The sequence below is a fragment of the Aquila chrysaetos genome, chromosome 2 (assembly GCF_900496995.4).
Source record: "Aquila chrysaetos chrysaetos chromosome 2, bAquChr1.4, whole genome shotgun sequence".
NCBI classification, from domain to species: domain Eukaryota; kingdom Metazoa; phylum Chordata; class Aves; order Accipitriformes; family Accipitridae; genus Aquila; species Aquila chrysaetos.
This window is the reverse complement of record NC_044005.1, coordinates 64,365,376-64,384,757: the sequence shown is the minus strand read 5'-3', so window position 1 is coordinate 64,384,757 and position 19,382 is coordinate 64,365,376. Positions and strand designations below refer to the sequence as shown.

Below are 19,382 nucleotides of genomic sequence, written 5' to 3'. Positions count from 1 at the left end.
TTCTTCATCACCTTCCTTTTCTCTCCTTTTTTCAGTCTGGAAAGTACTGCTTGAAAAACCCCAATTTTCTCATTTAAGCTGTTCATGTGATTTTTCTAAGCTGTTTTTTCACTTTAACAATCCTCTACAATAGTCTATAGCATACTGCCAGCTGTGGAGTCTTGATCAGTATTCTCTGTAGTTTGCTTCAACACTCACTTTTCTTTTAAAGATCCCAGTCTTTCTTTCATCTTTAATTCTGTCTTCTGAAATTCTGAATGATATCTTTTTCCTCCTTTATATTGTAATCACTAAGATTGTTACAACTGTGAGTATACCCTACTTTTTCTTTGGTGGCTGAGTCCACTGAAGATGAAAATATATTGATAGGCAAAATAATAATAAGTAAACTGAAATTCATAAATTTATCTACTGCAAGTAAGGATGTGGTCTTTTTTGTCTGGAATTCTCCATAATATGTGCTATAGGTAACCATCTGAAAGATTATGCCTTGGTTTATGAGCTCTGTTCTGAAAAGGGGTCAGGGTTCCTAGTACTTTATCACTTCTCAGAAGTCTACTGGTGTGTGCTTTTGGTGCAGAAGCATGTCTGGTTTCCAAGTTCTGGTCCCATAGCAGCCCAGAGTAGCAGCTGAACATGTCCAACGGAGTGATAGTCAACTTTTTAGTTGAAGAAACATTTGGAAAATAATAGTAATATAAAATATGCTGTTTGTATCTTTTATAACCATAGCTTTGGATATCTCAATCTTTTTTGCACTATTGCTTTGCTTTATTTTAATGCCATCTGCATTGAAACTTCAGAATTTCTTCTACAATTGAAATTCTACATTGTGAATATTCTGTTTAAAAAAAACAACAAAAACCCTTTCAAGTTCATAAATAAGGATTTCTTATAATTTGATTCTCCTAAATTAACTTTGTTCTGCAAGCTATCAGAACTCTTTTTTTTTTTTCTTGACATTTTAGATGTATGTATCTAAATATTTTTGTTCTTGTACATATTCTGCCTTTGCTTTAGAAACTTTTTAACTTTGGAACTCAATTTTCGTATTTATAAATGTATGTGCATGGTGTTTGTTTGTTGATGCTAAATTGCATTCAGCCTGTACATCTTATCATACAGGCTCATTTGTCCTGTTCTGCTGAAATGAATACTCCTTTACTTTCCCTTATAGCTTTTATGTGCTTTTTCTGTATCTGCTTACATCAAAGCTCTGAAAAGCTCACAGTTGTCAAGTTTAATTTTTCAAGAAATGTGTGAAAGTTATGAAAGGTGTGTGATAATCTCAAATATAGCAGGTTTTTGTTACTTCACATTTGAAAAGTGAAATTACTTTTTTTACAATACTTCCCTGAAAAAATCACTTTGAATGTTTTAGAAGAAGGAACAATTATAACGGATTTTCAAAACAATTTTATTTAGTTCAAAATGTAATATCCCCACACTGTATCTTATTTATAAATGCTGCTTTTTCAAATGGGTAGAAATCTGATGCTGTATAAATGACATCTTGTTTTCAAAATAAAGATAAGAAATCAAACAAAGCCCAAGGTCTTAGCATCTTTGATTTTTCTTTTTTTAGGTATGCCATTTTTCATTTTGCATACTTTCTCTCCTTTTCTTTTGGACACAAAGGATATGTAAACATGAGATTTTAATGGCAAATATTTAAATTAATATATATAAAAAAAATAACTTTTACCTTTTATCTTATAAAGATGGGTCACTCATCTATACACAGAATTGCAGATTTGTAATCTTTCTCATTTTCATATTTATGGTATATTTTGAGGAAAGATACCCGATGCAAGCATTTTCTTATAATTACTGTTGTGTCATTCTGGATGCTTCAAGTAATACCTAAATTTTGAGATATTAATAACTCAATAATATTTGGTTCCTGCTGATGTTATAGCCCTAAATAATTATTTCTCTCTTGTAGATCTATTTGAATTTTGTGTAGTGCCACGAAATAGTTGAATCTGGTTTTGACTAGCAGAAAAACTGTAAACTTGATGTTTTTCTATTTTTAGTTTACTCAGATGGGATAATTTTTTTTTTTTCTTTGGAACCCAAAGGAATATACAATTCCTTACCTTCCAGTTTTAGTACTTTTCTTATCCCCTTTTTATGTACTTTCCTGTCATAATCAGTGTGTGCCTAAATGCCTCTCCCAGACTTCTCATACCAATTTCAGCATCCAGAGTCTGCACCCTCTTGTTCCTGAACTTCATTCCACTCCTGCCTCAATTCCATTCCTCTGTCTTCAAGCACCAGTGCAGACTATAAACTGACTGATTTCTTGAAGATGTAGTGGAAATGTAAAGCAAACTACTTTAATGTGTTTCAGGAATTTTTTCACTGAGAAAGGTGAATTAGCTTGCTTTATAGTTTCTGGTGCTCAAAATGCAAAAGAGTTTAAGTTGAAAACCACCCTTGTCCTGAGATCCAGCATAACATCTGCATACTTCTAATAACCTTCAGGGCCTTCAGACTTTGCAAGGTATTCAGAGAAATGCTTGGCCATGGTGTTTGTTTGTATTTCAAACATAAAAGTAAGTGATGCCTATCAGAAAAAAAATACGAGTTTGAAGGGAGTCATAGTATATGAATGACTGCAGTGGGATCAGCACAAGTTGAAGTTTGACTTAGTAGAAAAAAAGTCAATAAAGCTATTTTTCTTCTGGCTGGGTGCAAGCTAAAGGTAGGATAGTCATTTATTTATATCTCTGGATAATGACTGAGAAGTACTTTCTTTGGGTTCCAAGTTTACAGCATCATCCCAAACAACTTCTCCCAAATAATTCTCTAGTGCTTCAATTCCCTTCCACTAAAATGTTAGTAATAAAAATATACTTTCACATAGTGGCAAGGATCACTTTATAACTTGTCTTCAGGATTTTCACTTATGAACACCAAGGGCCATCAGTCTAGGAAAATGCTTGTTGTATTTGTTGGATATCTTGGCTTTGCGTTTGTTTGTTTGTTTTTCCCCACAGTCTTTTGAAAATTTGAGATACATCATAAGAAAAGAATGTTTTGCTTTCCATTATGGTAAGATGTAATAATGTCTCTGATATTCTTCATGTATCATGAAGACAGTATGATTTAATTCAGCTGAAAAATAGGTTAGTACAGTCTGCAGTGTTGCAACAGTTTAATGCTTTCACATTCTGTGGTCTACTGAGTCAAGTGTTTTTGCTTGAAATAGGCATCCACTCATATCTGTTTTGCTTTACTGGAATGGAAACTTAGTACACATTCTTGGGATGCAGCTGAAGTGATTTAAAGTCTGGCCAAAGTTAAGAGTACATTGTGGGGGAATAAAGAAAACTATTATTTTTAGGAGCCTGACAAAATGAGGAGAGAAGCTGCAGAAAAGAACAGCTGTGGCTTGAGTTCTTTAGGCCATGGTTTATCAAAGCATAGTTATGACTACATGTTTCATGACTCAAAAGGTCACACTAGGGAATCTTCCAGGAAATATCTTAAAAGATGTCAAATAAGGATATTCATAATTAATTTATGTTATAGACAATATAGTGGAGGAAGGCGACTTTGCTGTTTTCTTGGGTCTGGCCACAGTTTCTTCTATTAAAATATCCTGGGTCAAATGACTAGTGAGCTGTCTAATATATTACAGTGTTTTGACTGATTGTAATTAGTGGATTGCTTCACCTCTCCCACTTGAATTTTGACTGCCAACTGTGAAAGCCTATTGTGTATTCCTTACATCTGACATAAATGTTAATTAGATATGGCAACCTTTTAACTCCAGTATCCCTGGTGATTAGAAGCTGATGATTAAAATTCTCTGTTCTAACAATGGCAAATTTTGAAGATGGTGTTCTTCTTTTCATCATCAGGGCTTCTACTTTTTTGTTTTGTTTTGCTTTGCTGTTTTCAATGCTGATAGTAATAAGAAAGTTCTAGATTCTTTAAAAAATCTTTAAATGTCCATGTTGAAAGTATTTATGAACAAGCCACCTGTTTGATAACTATTCATAAAAATTAAAACTAGAATAATTTGAAATGTATAATTTATTGTTGTAGTTACTAGTAATATCTTTGTAGTTGAAATATAATACAGCTCACAGGAATCACTCAAGTAAGTATTTCTTGTCCAAAACTGAAAAGAAAACATATAGATCAAGACAACCAAATACAAAAAATTCTATCAGTAAATTTTTTCCATGCCCACATTTGTATAGAATAAGTGGGTTTTCATTCAAGTGTTAGTTGTACATTTTAAACACCAAAACAAGTCTGTAAAGCTGCAATGTTAATTCAACATGTGGAAAACTAAGACAATAATCTTTTATTGTGTAGGGAAGCTTTAAGTTTGTGATGCAACTTATGTGTTAAAAAACAAATACAGATAAATTTTGCAAGCAGAACACATGAAAATGTGTAACAGCAACACTGTTATATTGACATTCCCTAATGAAAAAAAGTCTTTGGAGATAGTATACTTGCTGTGTATCATAGAAATAATGCAACTTAGAGAGTTATTATGAGAAAACCAGTTGTTTACATTCATGGAGGCTTAGCACATAAAGTCAGAAGAAAACATTTTGATCATTTAATCTGTCCTTTAATACAATACAAATGAAACTTGATTCCTCCTTGTAGTTTCTTTTTGAAATCTGTCCAACTTTATCTTATTTGATTTTTGGACTTCAGAAAACAATTTATATCAAAGAAAGACTTTATGTAATCTCTCTATCCCTTGATGTATCCTTTTTTTTGTATCCAGAAGGGTGCTACCCCCTCAGTGATAATGTATGACAAATGACTGTTGTCATCTGATTATTTTGACTTCACTGTCACTGAAAGGAATCACTGTGATTAAAGTTCACCACACAGCCAGGAGGACATCACCTTATCAATAAGGCAAAATGTCTTTATTCATCAGCAGTACATGTAAACAGAAAGTTTGCATGAAAACAACAGTCATCTGTCGCTTAGGGGTCATATCATTGTTGAATGAAATTTGTAATTTTTTTTATATTACTCAATAATACTTTTCAAGCATTTACCTTCTATTTACAGATATATTTTTTTAATCTACCTGCTACTTTACTCTTCCTTGTGACCACATCTTTATTTGCAGTAGTTTTAGTTTAGTGTACTTTGCAGTAAATTTTCTCAGAAAAATGATTAACTTACATTTACTAGTTTATCTGTGTTCTCACTTTTAGTACTACTCTGGCTTGAGGTGGGACTTTTCCGTATCTATCTTCATTGAAGATGTTTTAGTCTTAGGAGACTTTAAATGACTACTTTGATCTTAAAGTTTTGTAGGAAGCTGACCTGTTGAGGAAATAGTAATAGTAAATAGTTGCTCCCAAGAGGGGTTCTCAGGGTAAATTACTTTCTTAAAGCTGTGATTTTCATTATTGTTTCTCAAAGCTTTCCTTTAAAATATACACTATTTTCTTGAGTCCATCACACCAAAACTTTGTCTGCATGATACTTGCTCCTTATTACTAACTGTTCATCCAACATTTGTGTTATCAGAAAAAAAACAGATTTCCACCCCCCCCCCCCCCACGCCCCGCCCCGCCCCACTCCTTACAGGTCAATGTAAGAAAACGGGTCAGTGTTTAAAAACATAAACAAAAACAAACCCAAAGATGCACTGAAAAGAATCACAGATATATACTGAGTGGATACCTAGAAAGGTTTTAACACTTTGCTCTTCAGAAGGGGTGACTTGATTATGATTAAACTTTGGACAGCCAGGTTTTAATGAATTTAAATGTGTGTAAATTTCACTGCACAATTTGATGTAGCACCAATTCAAGAAGCTTAGGTTTTGCAGTCAAACATTGCTTAAATAGATGAGAAAGATATAAGATTAATTTCTGTGTATTATGTGAACTTTCTTTGATCCCCTTCTGTGTTTGTTATCAAATGCTCGTTTATTTTGCAAATGTTCACTTCAAGGAGGGTTGTCCTTCTGTCAGTTTATATGTGAAATGAGTAATGGAGTTATGACAATTTTATTTAAATTAGCATTTTATATATATTTAATATATATATTAATTTTAGGTAATTTTAGCATTGACTGTGTCAGTCTGCTATATCTTTCAATCAGATTGGTGTCTGTTACGATTATAAAAGTCTGATTTTGCTTTCTGTTACATAGACGTGTGTAGTACCACTTAGTGACATACATTTATAAATGGTGTCTCATCCTCTAATTTATCCTTTACAACATTGACCAGGATTCATTTGATTAATATATGACATATGAAAAAGAAATAAAAGTATTTTGGCTAACTTGGTTTTTCTTAATGGTTGAAACAAGAAATTTAACTATTCTGAGAATGCGTATTTTCCTGCTAGGTTTATCATCATGATTCAAATTATTTTCTTTTTTTTTTTTTTATCCTGGCAATTTTCATTAGTAAGTTTTTAATAAAACATTTTTTCTACCTCACATCTTCTGTAGACCTGATTAATTTTCTTATTATGTTTTGTACTGAACAAGTACTTATTTCTTTCTGGTCAACTGGACTAGGTACTAGTTAGCTGATTTTGCAGATAATTGATTTTCCTTGGGCTGAGATAAAGGCCACGTAAATTAGATGTCTTTTTAACTAGGCATAAACCTGGATTTCATGAAACAAGATCAATTTTTGAGTCACTAGAATTGACTGTCTTTCATTTACCTTCTTTCACTGGACTAGAATGATATCCAAGAATAAAACCGTATCCCCTTGTGATCCTTTCAAATCTTTGAGAGTTCTGCAGAGTTACATTCTTCTGATTTTAAAGACTACTAGGATATAGAATAACACTTCTGGAAAGGCAAGATTCCATCCTGCTATATATTTGCTTCGTATAGAATTTTTTTTTAGATGAAAATTGCTCCAAAAGTATTTTTTAACTTTCTTAACTCTTCAGAAATATCTTTGCAAGTGTGTTGGATTTTCTTATGTTTTAGGCTGAACCGTTGTTGACAAATGATACCATTTTTTATTTCCTTTGATCTGATGGTTTTTAAAAGGCAGCTTTCCTCTGCATGATCAACTTGCACTCCACGTAAGGTCCCCATGGGCAGGAAAAAAGTAAAGTCAGACAAACATTGACAAACATGATCACCATTTCATAAATAGTTGTGATACTTTTGCACTTGAAAAGCAAACATCCAAACTACAGTCAAGCTTCAAGAACAGGATACAAGACCATGCACAGCTTTAAAGGTATATCTCCCCTTAATGTTACTAAGATGGTACTTATGTCAGAACTACAGAATATAAATTCTGCATACCCTATAAATTCTGCTCTGGCACTCAAATACTAATTTTTGTGGCAGTCTAATACACACTTTAAAGATGGCTGCTTTCATGGTAGCAGACATGGGCAGCTTCAGTAGGATGGTATATATGGGCAAGTTGAGTGACCTCCTGTACAGTGAGTGATTGGTTAGTTGCCTGTTTTTTCTTCAGCATCCTTTAAAAATATGGTTATGATAATGTACACTGAAGTTTTCCAAACAAACTCCAAGTATTCTAGTCACACATTATACATTCTCGTACATTATTGAATATATGTCACTGAGTAAATCATATATGCACATGATGAGCTTGAAGAAGCCAGCGAACTTGGCAGAAATTTGCTGAAACTCATAAAGACATCCCGTTGTAGGAAGACCTGTTTTTAATATTCATATGTTGAAATCTAACATAACAATAAGGTGCTGTGATGTTTTTGAGAGAACCAGTGAAAATAGTCTTGATGGCATATGCAAGAAAATTATTTTCAACTCTGTAGTGTTAAATTTTTCCAAATTGCTCACCTGTATGATATTGATGGAATATTTACAGCCACCCATGTATAAAAGGATGATTGCATTCTCCAGATAACCCAAGCTGATGTTCGTAGAGTTAATTAGCCAAAGTGAACATTTGAGACTAGTAACTGTTCATGTGACTGTCTCCTTCAGGTGCAATGTGGGTGCTTAGCACTGAAGAGAATGCATTTGCATGATATCTCAAATTTCTAAAAAACCCTGGAGAGGGTTGTCTTGTTACACTGTTGTCCTCAGTGCTAGAGATATTGGCAGTTTATCTCCAGTGAAAAATTGAAGTTTCTAGTTGTTTGCTTTTGTTCTTCTTTTAAACCCTCCTGTTTTAAAAGGAACTAGTGGTGTGAAGACTTTCCCTTCAGAGAAAAAGCTATCCATGTGAAATATAACCAGTCGAAACAAAACCAGTGTTTGATTTCAGATTAAATTTGATAGTTTCATGATAGAGGTATATACAGAAAGTTGGAGGAGTGTACTGCATGTTTCTGAGCACAGATACATAAGGATACTGTTGCTTACTATGTGTCTTTCTCTGTTGGCATTGAAATAACAACCTTTCTATTCCTTGCTTTTTCTAAAAATATTTACATTAAATACTATGAATTATCTAATTGTAGAGTTAGATGTATGATTATATATGTGAACCTTTTAAGTATATGTAATTTAGACTCACTTTGTTCTTGCACAAGGTTTATAAACTTCTATGATTTAAATCTTGTGAGAAAACATTAATCTATCTAGCCTCCCAATTTCAAATGTAAGCTAATGGTGCCAAAACTTTATTTGCCCATGTCCCATTCATCTCTCTCATTATTCCCAATACCCTTTATCTTTTTCTTTATTTCCATATTCTAAGTATTTCGATATGTATAAACTTAATTTGGGTAATTCCTTACTATTGAGCTGGTCAAAGGTTCACTACAAATTTGGCAAATTTCACACATCAAGAATGATCTAAACTAGAAGCAAGATTAATTTGGATGAAGAAAAAGGTTGTTTTTAAAATGCAGTAGCTCTCCCCTTGGTTGCTCTTATTTCAGGACAAGCATACTTGGTAAAAATACGTGGTAGAATCTCTTTCCTATAGCCTAAGTTAGTTCAGAGTAGGCACGTTTTCTGGAAACATTGTCTCTGCATGAGGATTTATTCAGGAATCTTTTTCTTGGAGCACCTGTATATAGACAGTGCTTATGCAGTGGCTTTTGCTTCAAGCTACTCATGTTATTCCAAGCAATAACAACAGTGCTAAGGGGAGGGTGCTTGTATATTTTTTGTTATTTTTTTTTTTCCAGGGGAGATTTTTCCAGTTGAAAGACTATAAATTTCAACTGAAACTGTTTAGAAGATTTTAAAGAATACTTTGTAAACATTCTGAAAATAAGTCTGACCAATTCATTTTGTGAGGTTGTCTAGTAATTTCTAAGGGTCATGTTTTCAGGAGCTGAAGGACAAAATTAAATTGTGAATATTAAAATAAATATAAACCAGTTGCCAATCTACGAATCACTCGGTTTAAATACTCTGTTTACCTAATCAATGATAATTGTCCTAGTGAAAGATTTTGGTGGAAGTGATAATCCACAAAGAAGAAATGGTGATCATATGTTTAATGCATAGACACTTTCCTGAGAGTGTACTTGGCAACCAGTTTTACATTAGTCCATAATATAAATTTAAAACTCGAAAAAATAAAGCACGTAGCAGATCCTTTGCATGGACTTGTCCAGAATACATGAATGCCATGTTCAGTATTTAGAATGTGTCTTGTATATTACGAGAGAAAAAAGAGAAGAACTAGAGAAAACTTTGGGATTAATAAGAGCTATTACAGATGAACATGCTGAAACCCACTTCCTGATAAATCGAAGATGAACCCTGGTGAAGCTAAGTAAGAAGATCCTTTACATGGCAAATAAAAGGTCTGGAGAGAAAAAGCAAATATTTTGGACAGTGGAAGACTAAGGAAAAACAGCAAGAGCCATTAAGTGATGGCTTAATGTAAGGATCGTGAAAGTATTAAAAGAGTATTAATAACTCACTGAGCTGTCTTCTTAGCAAAAGCTTTTTTTCCATAGCAAAATATTAGAATTATTAAATAGTAGCATAGAGAACTACTGTAGACCTTATCCAAGCTGGTCAGAGTAAAGAATAATGAGTATGGAGTTGGATCTATGAGTTCCAGAAAGTGTTGCAAGATTTTCTTTTTTAAACAAAGTGTATAAAAGCATCAGCAGAACAGATAAAATGATTGAGGATTACTGTAATGATCTTAGAGAAAAATACGCAAGAATGTATGAATGAGCTGGATGGCTCAGTAAAGAAAATCCTGCTGTCCTTACTAAGTAAAGGAGCCATTAAAGCATGAATTGGCAATTATACTGCCTCCCTGATATCGCACGTATTTAAATTCTGCCCCATATAATTCAGGATTGCTTGGAAAGGAAGGTAGAAACAAAACTGTTGTCAAGAGTCTTGTCAAGATTCCAGATAGATTGGAGGATGTGTGACTCTGTAAATATCTGAACAACTCAGAGAGCAAATGTCTAGGATCTGTGTACATGAGCATTCCAAGCTATATGGGAATTTCATAATGCCTACAGAGGCATATATAGAACGTTGTATTTGGGAAGCACAAGTCTGAGTCTTTTTACATCTGAAACAAGTTTTTTTGCACCTTCAGAAATAAATGTTAGGAGTTAAAAGTGTAGATAAACAATTTTCTTGAATATTTAACTCCAATTTAATATGGGATAATAGCTTTCAATTGACTACTGTTGATAAAGAAATTCCAGATATTTTGGAAAATTCCCAAAACACAGAACCTCACAGCTGAAATGGACAATTTTTCAATTGTCAGGATCTCAGTTCCTGGATGGTGAATATTCTTTTCGCATGAGAAACAGTTGCACAGGTAGCTGTTTTCTTGGCCATTTTTTTTTAGCAGGAAGTGATTGAGCTTAGCTTTTTCTTCCAGCAAAACAGCCCAAATTCTACATAACCTACTGTGGTACTTAACTGTAGTTACCATTATAAAGTGTCCCCTAATTTCTAACCTTTGTTTCTTTTGCCTTTGTTTCTTTAAGGCCATTAATTCCTGTCCCCTCTACAAAAAAGAACTTTTCTGGTTCCTTTTTGCAACAACTTTGTTGTTGAAGACTTTTATCACTTCCCTCTCAGTCTGTTCTTCCTTAAGTGAAACAACCTATATTCTTTCATTCTTTCCTCATCCTGTTTTGTAGACCTCGGTTCATATGTCTCCTGAACTGCAGTATTCAAAACTGAATGAATACAGCAACTGAAACATTAATAGTGTAAAAAATATAAATGGTAATTTTGATGGGAAGGGACCACTATAGGTCCTCCAGTCCCAACTCTTTCTCAGACCAGATCCAAGTAGGTAATTTTTTTTTTCTTCTCAGTTAATGGTGTGTCCTGGTTTCAGCTGGGATAGAGTTAATTGTCTTCCTAGTAGTTGGTATAGTGTTATGTTTTTGAGTTAGGTATAAGAAGAATGTTGATAACACTGATGTTTTCAGTTGTTGCTAGGTAATGTTTAGTCTGAAGTCAAGGATTTTTCAGTTTCTGATGCCCAGCCAGCAAGAAGGCTGGAGGGGCACAAGAAGTTGGGAGGGGACACAGCCAGGGCAGCTGACCCAAACTGGCCAAAAGGGTATTCCATACCATGTGACATCACATCTAGTGTATAAACTGGGGGGAGTGGGGGCGGGGAGATCACCGCTCGGGGACTAACTGGGCATCAGTCGGCGGGTGGTGAGCAACTGCATTGTGCATCAGTTGTATATTCCAATCCTTATATTATTACTATTGTCATTTCAGTAGTGTTGTTATTATCATTATTAGTTTCTTCTTGTCTGTTCTGTTAAACTGTTCTTATTTCAACCCACGAGTTTTACTTCTTTTCCTGATTGTCTCTCCCATCCCACTGGGTGGAGGGGAAGTGAGTGAGTGGCTGTGTGGTGCTTAGTCGCTGGCTGGGGTTAAACCACGACATGGTGTGATATTCTTGAGTCTAGTACATGATCCCCTATAATGTATAGAACTTAATTTTATAGAGTTGCTACCTAATCAACTCCTGAGTTTCTGCAGTTTATTGTTCATCTGAAGTGTGGAAATATTCATTAATTCCTTTTGAATGTAATTTTTTTTAATTACTCTTCTGTTTTCTGAAACTTACCATTTTGACTTCTGATCCTGCCCCATTGTAGAATGAATACACATCCAAGTAGCATCTTTTCTGTTCAAGAATAAGTGGACATATTTAACTACTGTATAAAGAAATATCACTTATTATAACTTTCCAGATTGATAATGAATCTCTTTCAGTGAAGTGTGCTTTTCTGGACAGTCAAATTTTCTTCATATTTTTAAAGAGAGAACAGAATGGCTTTGTGTATAACATGATGTGATGACTTTCCTCAACTTCTCCCTTTCTCCATATTCTCTTAGCTTTAGATTCCCACAAATAAACATAGTTTTATGATTTGCTTAGGATAAAACTACTGTTTTTCTAAAAACTACATTCATCAGTCTACAATTTCATAGCCCTCCTTTCTCCAGTCTGTAAAGTTTTTTTGCATTGGGAAGAGTTTAAAGATAAGCCTTTTACAGCCTCCTCGAAGCTTCCATGAATTCTTAAAGGTAATTCCTAATGGACCTGAAATTGATAAAACTGTTTTTTCTGTGAATTCATGAGGTCAAATCTTCCTGAAAATACTTAAAGTTCAAGGCCTCACTGAAGTTGTCTTACCGTACTTTAGTCTAAACATTTTTACAAGTGTTTCTTGTGATAATTTTATATATTATCTGATCAGCATTAGCCTTTTCAGAGAACATAGGCACAGGAAAATCATCAAACTGTCTTTGTAATGTCATTTCATGGTTTTCTTTTCCTGTTGGGAAACAGATGAACTAGTTCCTAGAATTTCCTTTTATCCTTGCTTCTAGAATGTGGCTTTTTATCCTTAATATCAATTGCTAATTGTACTGTATTTTTTGCTTTGGCATTTATGCATTTGTCCCTGCATAAGTTTTATGTATGTATGTTTGCTTTTCTGTTTGTCCTTTACATTCTGTGTTTTGTCTTAGCATAGCTTCTGCTTGGTCAGTAGTGTGCTTTCTTTAAGGAATTCTCATTTCACCTGAAGAACTGTTTTCCTTACAGTTTTTTTCTATGACATATTTCATATAAATTGTCTGAGTTTATTAACAACTCTTTTCATACATAGTTTTTACTCTGTCACTGTCTCTGCTTCTCAAGAATTATTCAATGATCCTTGTCATTTAAATTGCTTTCAACTTTCATATTTTCAGTCAGGTCTTTGTTCTTGTCAGCACTACATCTAGAAGAGCTCACCTGGAGTCATTTGCCTATCTGCTGTTTGAAAAGTTTCTGTCAAAACAATCTAGTAGTTTATCTGGACATTTTATTTCATATTACATTCCTCGTTAATTGTATGAAGATCAGTGGTGTACTTTTTAAAAGTATGGCCATAACCTTATTAATTTCAATAGAAGTATATAAAAATAGAATCTCAGCAGAGTCTTGATTCAGTAGTTTGTTTTATTTAGGAAAAAAAGTGTAACAGGCAACACGGGAACAGATTGAACACACTTCTTTTAGGAGCAAGAGCTCCTTGCTTTCTCCTTTGCATTTTGGGTATTAGCATGCAGATATAATGCTTAAATCATGGGACACCTCAAGACAGATGTTTACATCATGAATGCTGACAAATGCTTATTAAAGCTGTCAGATGCCTGTAGAATGAAATGTCTTTAACCCCACTGAGTGCTGATGTGGAGATATAGGGCTGTATGAATTTTGTTGTTACCCTGGAGAGTTTATCTGATTATTCATTGAGACTTGTATTTGGTGCAGTAATTGCATCTACTACCATTTGTCTTACCTTACTTGGTGCTTATTTTTTTATTATTGTAAAAAAAGAAAAAAGCCTGTCTAAAACATGAGTACAGACTGAGTTGTGTATTTAACCTATCAAATACAACCTGAATATTCATGCCATATTGTAGTGGAAGACTACTGTTTGGTTTTTGTCTTTTTCCCTTCAGCTTTGTATTTGAGGAAGGCTATCCTACATTGAGAAACAGATGTAAAAATCCTATATTTTGCTAAATGTTAAGTTTCTTCCCAAAATTATGAATATCCTGCCAATCATTTCAATTTGCTGTTCTATTTGCACGACACTTTATGAAAAAAAGTCACATTGTAGTTTAAATATAAGAAGATAAATGTTTAAAGAAGAGAAATGTTTAAAGAAAATAAATTCAGTTTTCATGGAATGTATATCACAGAATTTGCTTTTCTGAGTTACCTTTTTTCTGGTTTTGCTGCAGTCTTGTATGTGGCAGCCTATAACTTGAGGCAACAGAACAGTAGGTGCTTTCACTGACTTTTTCCTCCCCCTGGGGGTTTTCTATACTTTACTAACAAAGCATTGAGAAAACAGTTAAAATACTTGTGTAAAGAAAAGTGTAAAACCTAATACTTAAAGCATTTGATTGATGTTTGGGGTTTGAATTAATTATTTTTCGGCTGCCAAAACACATTGTTTCTGCATTTTAAGAGGCTTACAATGTCCATCCAAACAATGCATTTGATATTAATGTATAATGTAACTTGTTAAGGAGCACATTTAAAATTAGTGTTTATATGAATTCCTTGAAGATATCTCTATGGTGTTTACATGTCATTTTTTCAAATAAAAATGAGAAAGAGGGTCTTCCGACTAACTTCAAGTTTGAAGATAAAGACTTTAGAAAGATGTAATCAAAAACTAAAAGGATTCTACTTTTCATTTTAGTTCTTTGTACAGGGAGTAGTATCATGACAGTGTGCTACTTTAGGTTAAAAAGAAAAGAAAGGTGTGGGGCACTCATTATCCATTCTGTCTAATTTTTACAGGAAGAGCCATATGTTATGTTCAAGAAGTCTGACAAACCCTTGTATGGAAATGATCGATTTGAAGGTTATTGCATCGACCTCCTCAGGGAGCTGTCTACTATCCTTGGATTTTCCTATGAGATTAGACTGGTGGAGGATGGAAAATATGGAGCCCAGGAAGATGCCAGTGGACAGTGGAATGGAATGGTTCGTGAACTAATTGATCATGTAAGTTAGCTTTTGGAAGCTTTCTACTATGCATTTAGATTTCAATTCTTTCTATACTAATTGTAAAACTTTTATGATAATGGTGTTTGAATAGTACTGTTTTGGAAAATGCAGAGGTTTAAAGTAATACAAGTAGATTCACTTCAACAATTTCTTTAGTGTGAATTTGTTAAACGAAGACTATTCTGCATCTCTGTTTTGCCTATAGGCAGTGTTTGTTTCTACCAAACTGGTTTAGCTCTTCCATGGCATATGCCTAAGTCAAAATATGGAATAGATAGTATTCAAAATTTATTTCTGAAAACAAATATATGGGTTTTTGTGACAAAACATACATCTTCATTAATCAGTAGAAGTCAGACGTCCACTTCTGATAGTGGATCTGAGACTTTGTCTTAGAAAAATTTCTGTGTATGTAGTGTGAACACATAAATTACTTGATATACACAAAGAAGAGGAACATCTTTCTTGAAATTTTAAAAATAAAGTGCAAGCAGCAAGACAAAAATATCAACATGTACTGAGGGAGCAAAGAGATGCAATGTGTGTCAAAACAGACACTATTACAATTACTTGTAAATGAGTAAGGCAGGCATTACTTCATGTCCTTCAAAGCATGCTTTCCCAGTTGGTCATGCCAGTTGAATTCAGTCTCTTAGAAACATTTTAGTCAATTTGAAAATTATGTCATTGTCCCTTTTTGTATTTATTTGGGTGAGTTGCTTGATATAGAGACATTTGATCAAAGAATGAGATAAAACATATTCTGCACATCACTGTCATTTAAAATAGGAAGAAGGGGAGGCTATTTTATAGCTAATTCAAGTGAAAACTAGTGATGGCAGAAACTGCATGAATAGCTTGAAGAAAAATAATCACTGATCTTGTTTCAATTTGCTTTAAGATTTCAGCAGATGGGCAGAACTTGTTAATCAAGATAGTCATATTTACTAGGAGGATTGTTATCTTTGTGCTTTTCTAGTAAATAATAATCTGGTATCGCTGTTGCAACAGATGTTGATTATGCCTAGCTACACACTTTTAAGAAGAATGCATGGGAGTACTATATTTATATTTTCTTTAAATGTGTGTATGTATTATACCTAGTACACACACATAGAAAGCAAACAGATATTTAGCTAGACTCTCTGTCCATCTCTATACATGCATATTTTTACACATGTATAAATGCATAGGCATGCATAACTATTAGATTTGATAAGTTGTTAGGTAGTATCATCATCTGGAACTAATTTTCCATGATTGGGGTGGTTATTGTGGAAGTATTTCTTAAATAATTCTTCAGAAGCAAAGAAAAAATCACATTTTGGTATGCTTTTATTTTTCAGCCCTAAAGCTTTCTTGAACAAGCACTAGTATGGCCTCCTAAGCTTTTCACTAAGATAATCTTGAAATAAAATGCATTTGAAGAAGTTGCAGCAGTAAAATATGTGGAACAGAATCTTTTGCAATCCTTTCCTCTTGATAACACAGAATGGAACATGTGTTCTTTTTTCCCATAGATAACATATAACTAAACTTAGATTAAAATTTATTTTGCCTTTTGAAATCATGTTTAGTTAGGAGTCAAGAAAGTTTAGATACTGTGTTAGTGCATCATGGAAGATGTAGTCTAACTTCATAACCTGAATCATAACTTTTACTAGTGTCTCAATTTCTCAGTTGTTAAAATTTTCCTTCAAATTTTTCTCTGGTTTTATCTATTCTTATTTTATAATCTATTTGAATAAATGCAACTTTTTTATGCATCTGTGCCCTTTATTTGCACACATGTTATTGGTACATTTTATTAGCAAGCAACACTTCAGTCTTCAGAACTGATGTGCAAGAATTTAGAGAATTCCAGATAGACAGTTACCGCATTTGATGTTTCTATACATTTAGTACTTAACATGGCCCATTAGCTTAGTTTTTCAGTCTTTCTTTTACCTTAGAGAATACTTTTTAAATTGTCAAAAAGGTTTGTTTTGTGCAAAGTGATTTAATAAACTCAATTACTACTTCTTTTGGAAAGTTAAAATGATTCTGCCTACATTTTTCAACCTGAGTTTCTAATTAAAATAAATAGACTACAGAATAAAGACAGAGTTCTGAAAGTTGGCATAGTACTTACATCTATTTGAAAAATATTTTTAGAATTTATTTTATTTTTATCTGCTTGTTATATTTTAACTGTCAGTTACTTAAGTTCAGAAAGAAAGGGTACTATGCTGTGGTATATATCTTTACAAGGGTAGTTTGTAGCATTTGTTATTCAAGAATAAATAAAAGGGATAATTTCTGTATAGTATGTGTGTAGAAAGGAAGATGCACAATTTATATAAATATAAAAAGTACCAAATAGAATAAATTTTTAAATAAACTGTTTAAATCTGTGTTTAGTCACTTTACATAGTTACTTGGTCTCAAAAGTGTAAGTGAAATGAAGATAATGCTATCTGAACTGAGCTCAGCATATCATGTCAGTCTCAGGCTTGAAATTCTATAGTGTGAACAGAGACTGAAGACTTTACATAAGGCTTTGTGTGTTTTCAGTCTCCTTTCCCATAGTTTACTTGCATATCTTCTTTCTTTGACTGTTTTACTTAGTGTTCACAAACGTCATCATTCTGATATTGGTCTGCAAACAATGACTAGTTTCCTTTTGAATAAATGGTAAATACTGAAAGTGAAAAATTAGTTCAGTGATTCCTTCCCTTTGACGACTGAATGATAATGAATTCTTGTTGGAAAAGACAGTGGTCTTTATAGCTGCAAATGGAAGAGAAATATTCACTAGGACAGCAAATATAGGTGAGATTTCCCTATGAAAACAATTTAAATTGTATTTCTCCAGTTAAGCAGTCTGATTTCTTTGCCACAATTTTACCCTCCTCTGGTTAATTCAAGACAAAGGTGTTAGATATTTGGGGGAGGGGGAGCTAAAATCCAGGTATCTGCATCCTTTACAGATGCATTCTTCATAAAGAAGTATTCTTTATACTGACTTGCTGTCTTTGGTTCAAGAACTTTATTCAAGGATAGATTGAGTGAATTTGTTTTGAACTGAATTATAAATTCTGGAGATGTCAGGTTGTTCTGTGGTGCTAAAAGTTGTTATGGCAGTGTATTATATTGTATGAGAGATATAGTGTGAGTGTTTAAATTATGTTCTCCTATAGCTAGCAGATACTGATAGAATAAAAATATATAATTTTGCTTTTTTTCTGTTAGACATTCTACTTTACAACTCCAAAATTACTTCAAAACATTTTTATCGTTGGGTTCTAAAACAGGCAAAAATTACTATTTTGTACTACCCCAGAGACAGAAATGAAAGTGAAAAATCCACTGGGAAGTAATTTGTTATTATTATATACCATTAAAATAACATTTTTTTTTCTTTGACTCTGTTTCAATGATTCTTCTACAGCACAAAGCTTATGCATTACAAATAGACTCTAAAGCTTGCAGATCTTTTATGATTCATAAATAATTACAGAAAAGTACCAATTTTTAGATCATGACTGCTCTTTTTATTATATGTGAGGTTTAAATGGGAACTTTTCTTCATATCTCAGAGGAGTAGGATTTTCAGCTTGGAGGAAGTTAAGACTTATGCAGTTGGACAATTAGAAAGCACTACTTAATTTGAATTAACTTTAGACATAGCTTTGTGTTTTACTTCAGTATCTTTTGAATTTTTTAAAATCAATATCTTAGTAAATAAATGCTTATGTACAAAATGCTTATGTTTATGAAAATAGTAGTGGTCTTCCATTCTCTCAAGAACAGAATAGTTTCAGATGTTTATATAATCAGTTTAAAGTGTTTCTGGAGACTTCTTCCTCCAATAACTTGTTACTTTTCTTTTTTTCTTTTCCTAATTTAAGGTCCTTATGTTCTTGAAGGACTAGAGCCAAGTTCTTTGTATTACTGTGTAAAAGTGAAAAAAAGCTTCCAGTAAGCACCTATATAGATTTTGGTTGCTTTCATTTTGAGACAAATAAAAATCTGTATGAGTAAAGGAATTAAGTTTCTTCCATCTTTTTATATTCTTTTCTCTTCCTCCACTTTTCAAATGCAGTTTCATCACATTGTTTAGACTCTATCTCTTTCCTTCATACTTACACCAAGTCCTGCCATATAGAGCCTCATAAGTTTAGGCTAAGGAGCTTCTCTTGCCTCTTCTCCTCAAGGATAGATACAGTCTTCCTCCTTGTAACTTTTGTGCAAAAGTTCTGACGGTTGAGATTTTCAATACAGTGCAGGACAGTTTAGCCATGCCTCTTTCATTAATCGAAATCTCAAAAAATTTGACAGTAGTAGGGAGTTAGAGACTCTATAGGAGAAAGAAAGATCGAGCATTCTGTCTTTTTGCACCAACATTATATGTGCTGGACAACAAAACCTGTG

The 19,382-nt window shown here is 33.3% G+C and overlaps 1 protein-coding gene across 7 annotated transcripts in view; it reads left to right on the top strand.

Moving 5' to 3' along the window:
• The window catches only part of GRIK2 (glutamate ionotropic receptor kainate type subunit 2), a 480,740-nt gene that overhangs the window by 286,390 nt on the left and 174,968 nt on the right, over positions 1-19,382 (top strand). For all 7 annotated transcript variants that reach the window (XM_030042616.2, XM_030042625.2, XM_030042664.2 and 4 more), the window contains one exon: positions 14,760-14,966. In XM_030042616.2, the coding sequence (XP_029898476.1) occupies positions 14,760-14,966 (207 nt within the window). The remainder of the gene's footprint in view (positions 1-14,759; positions 14,967-19,382) is intronic.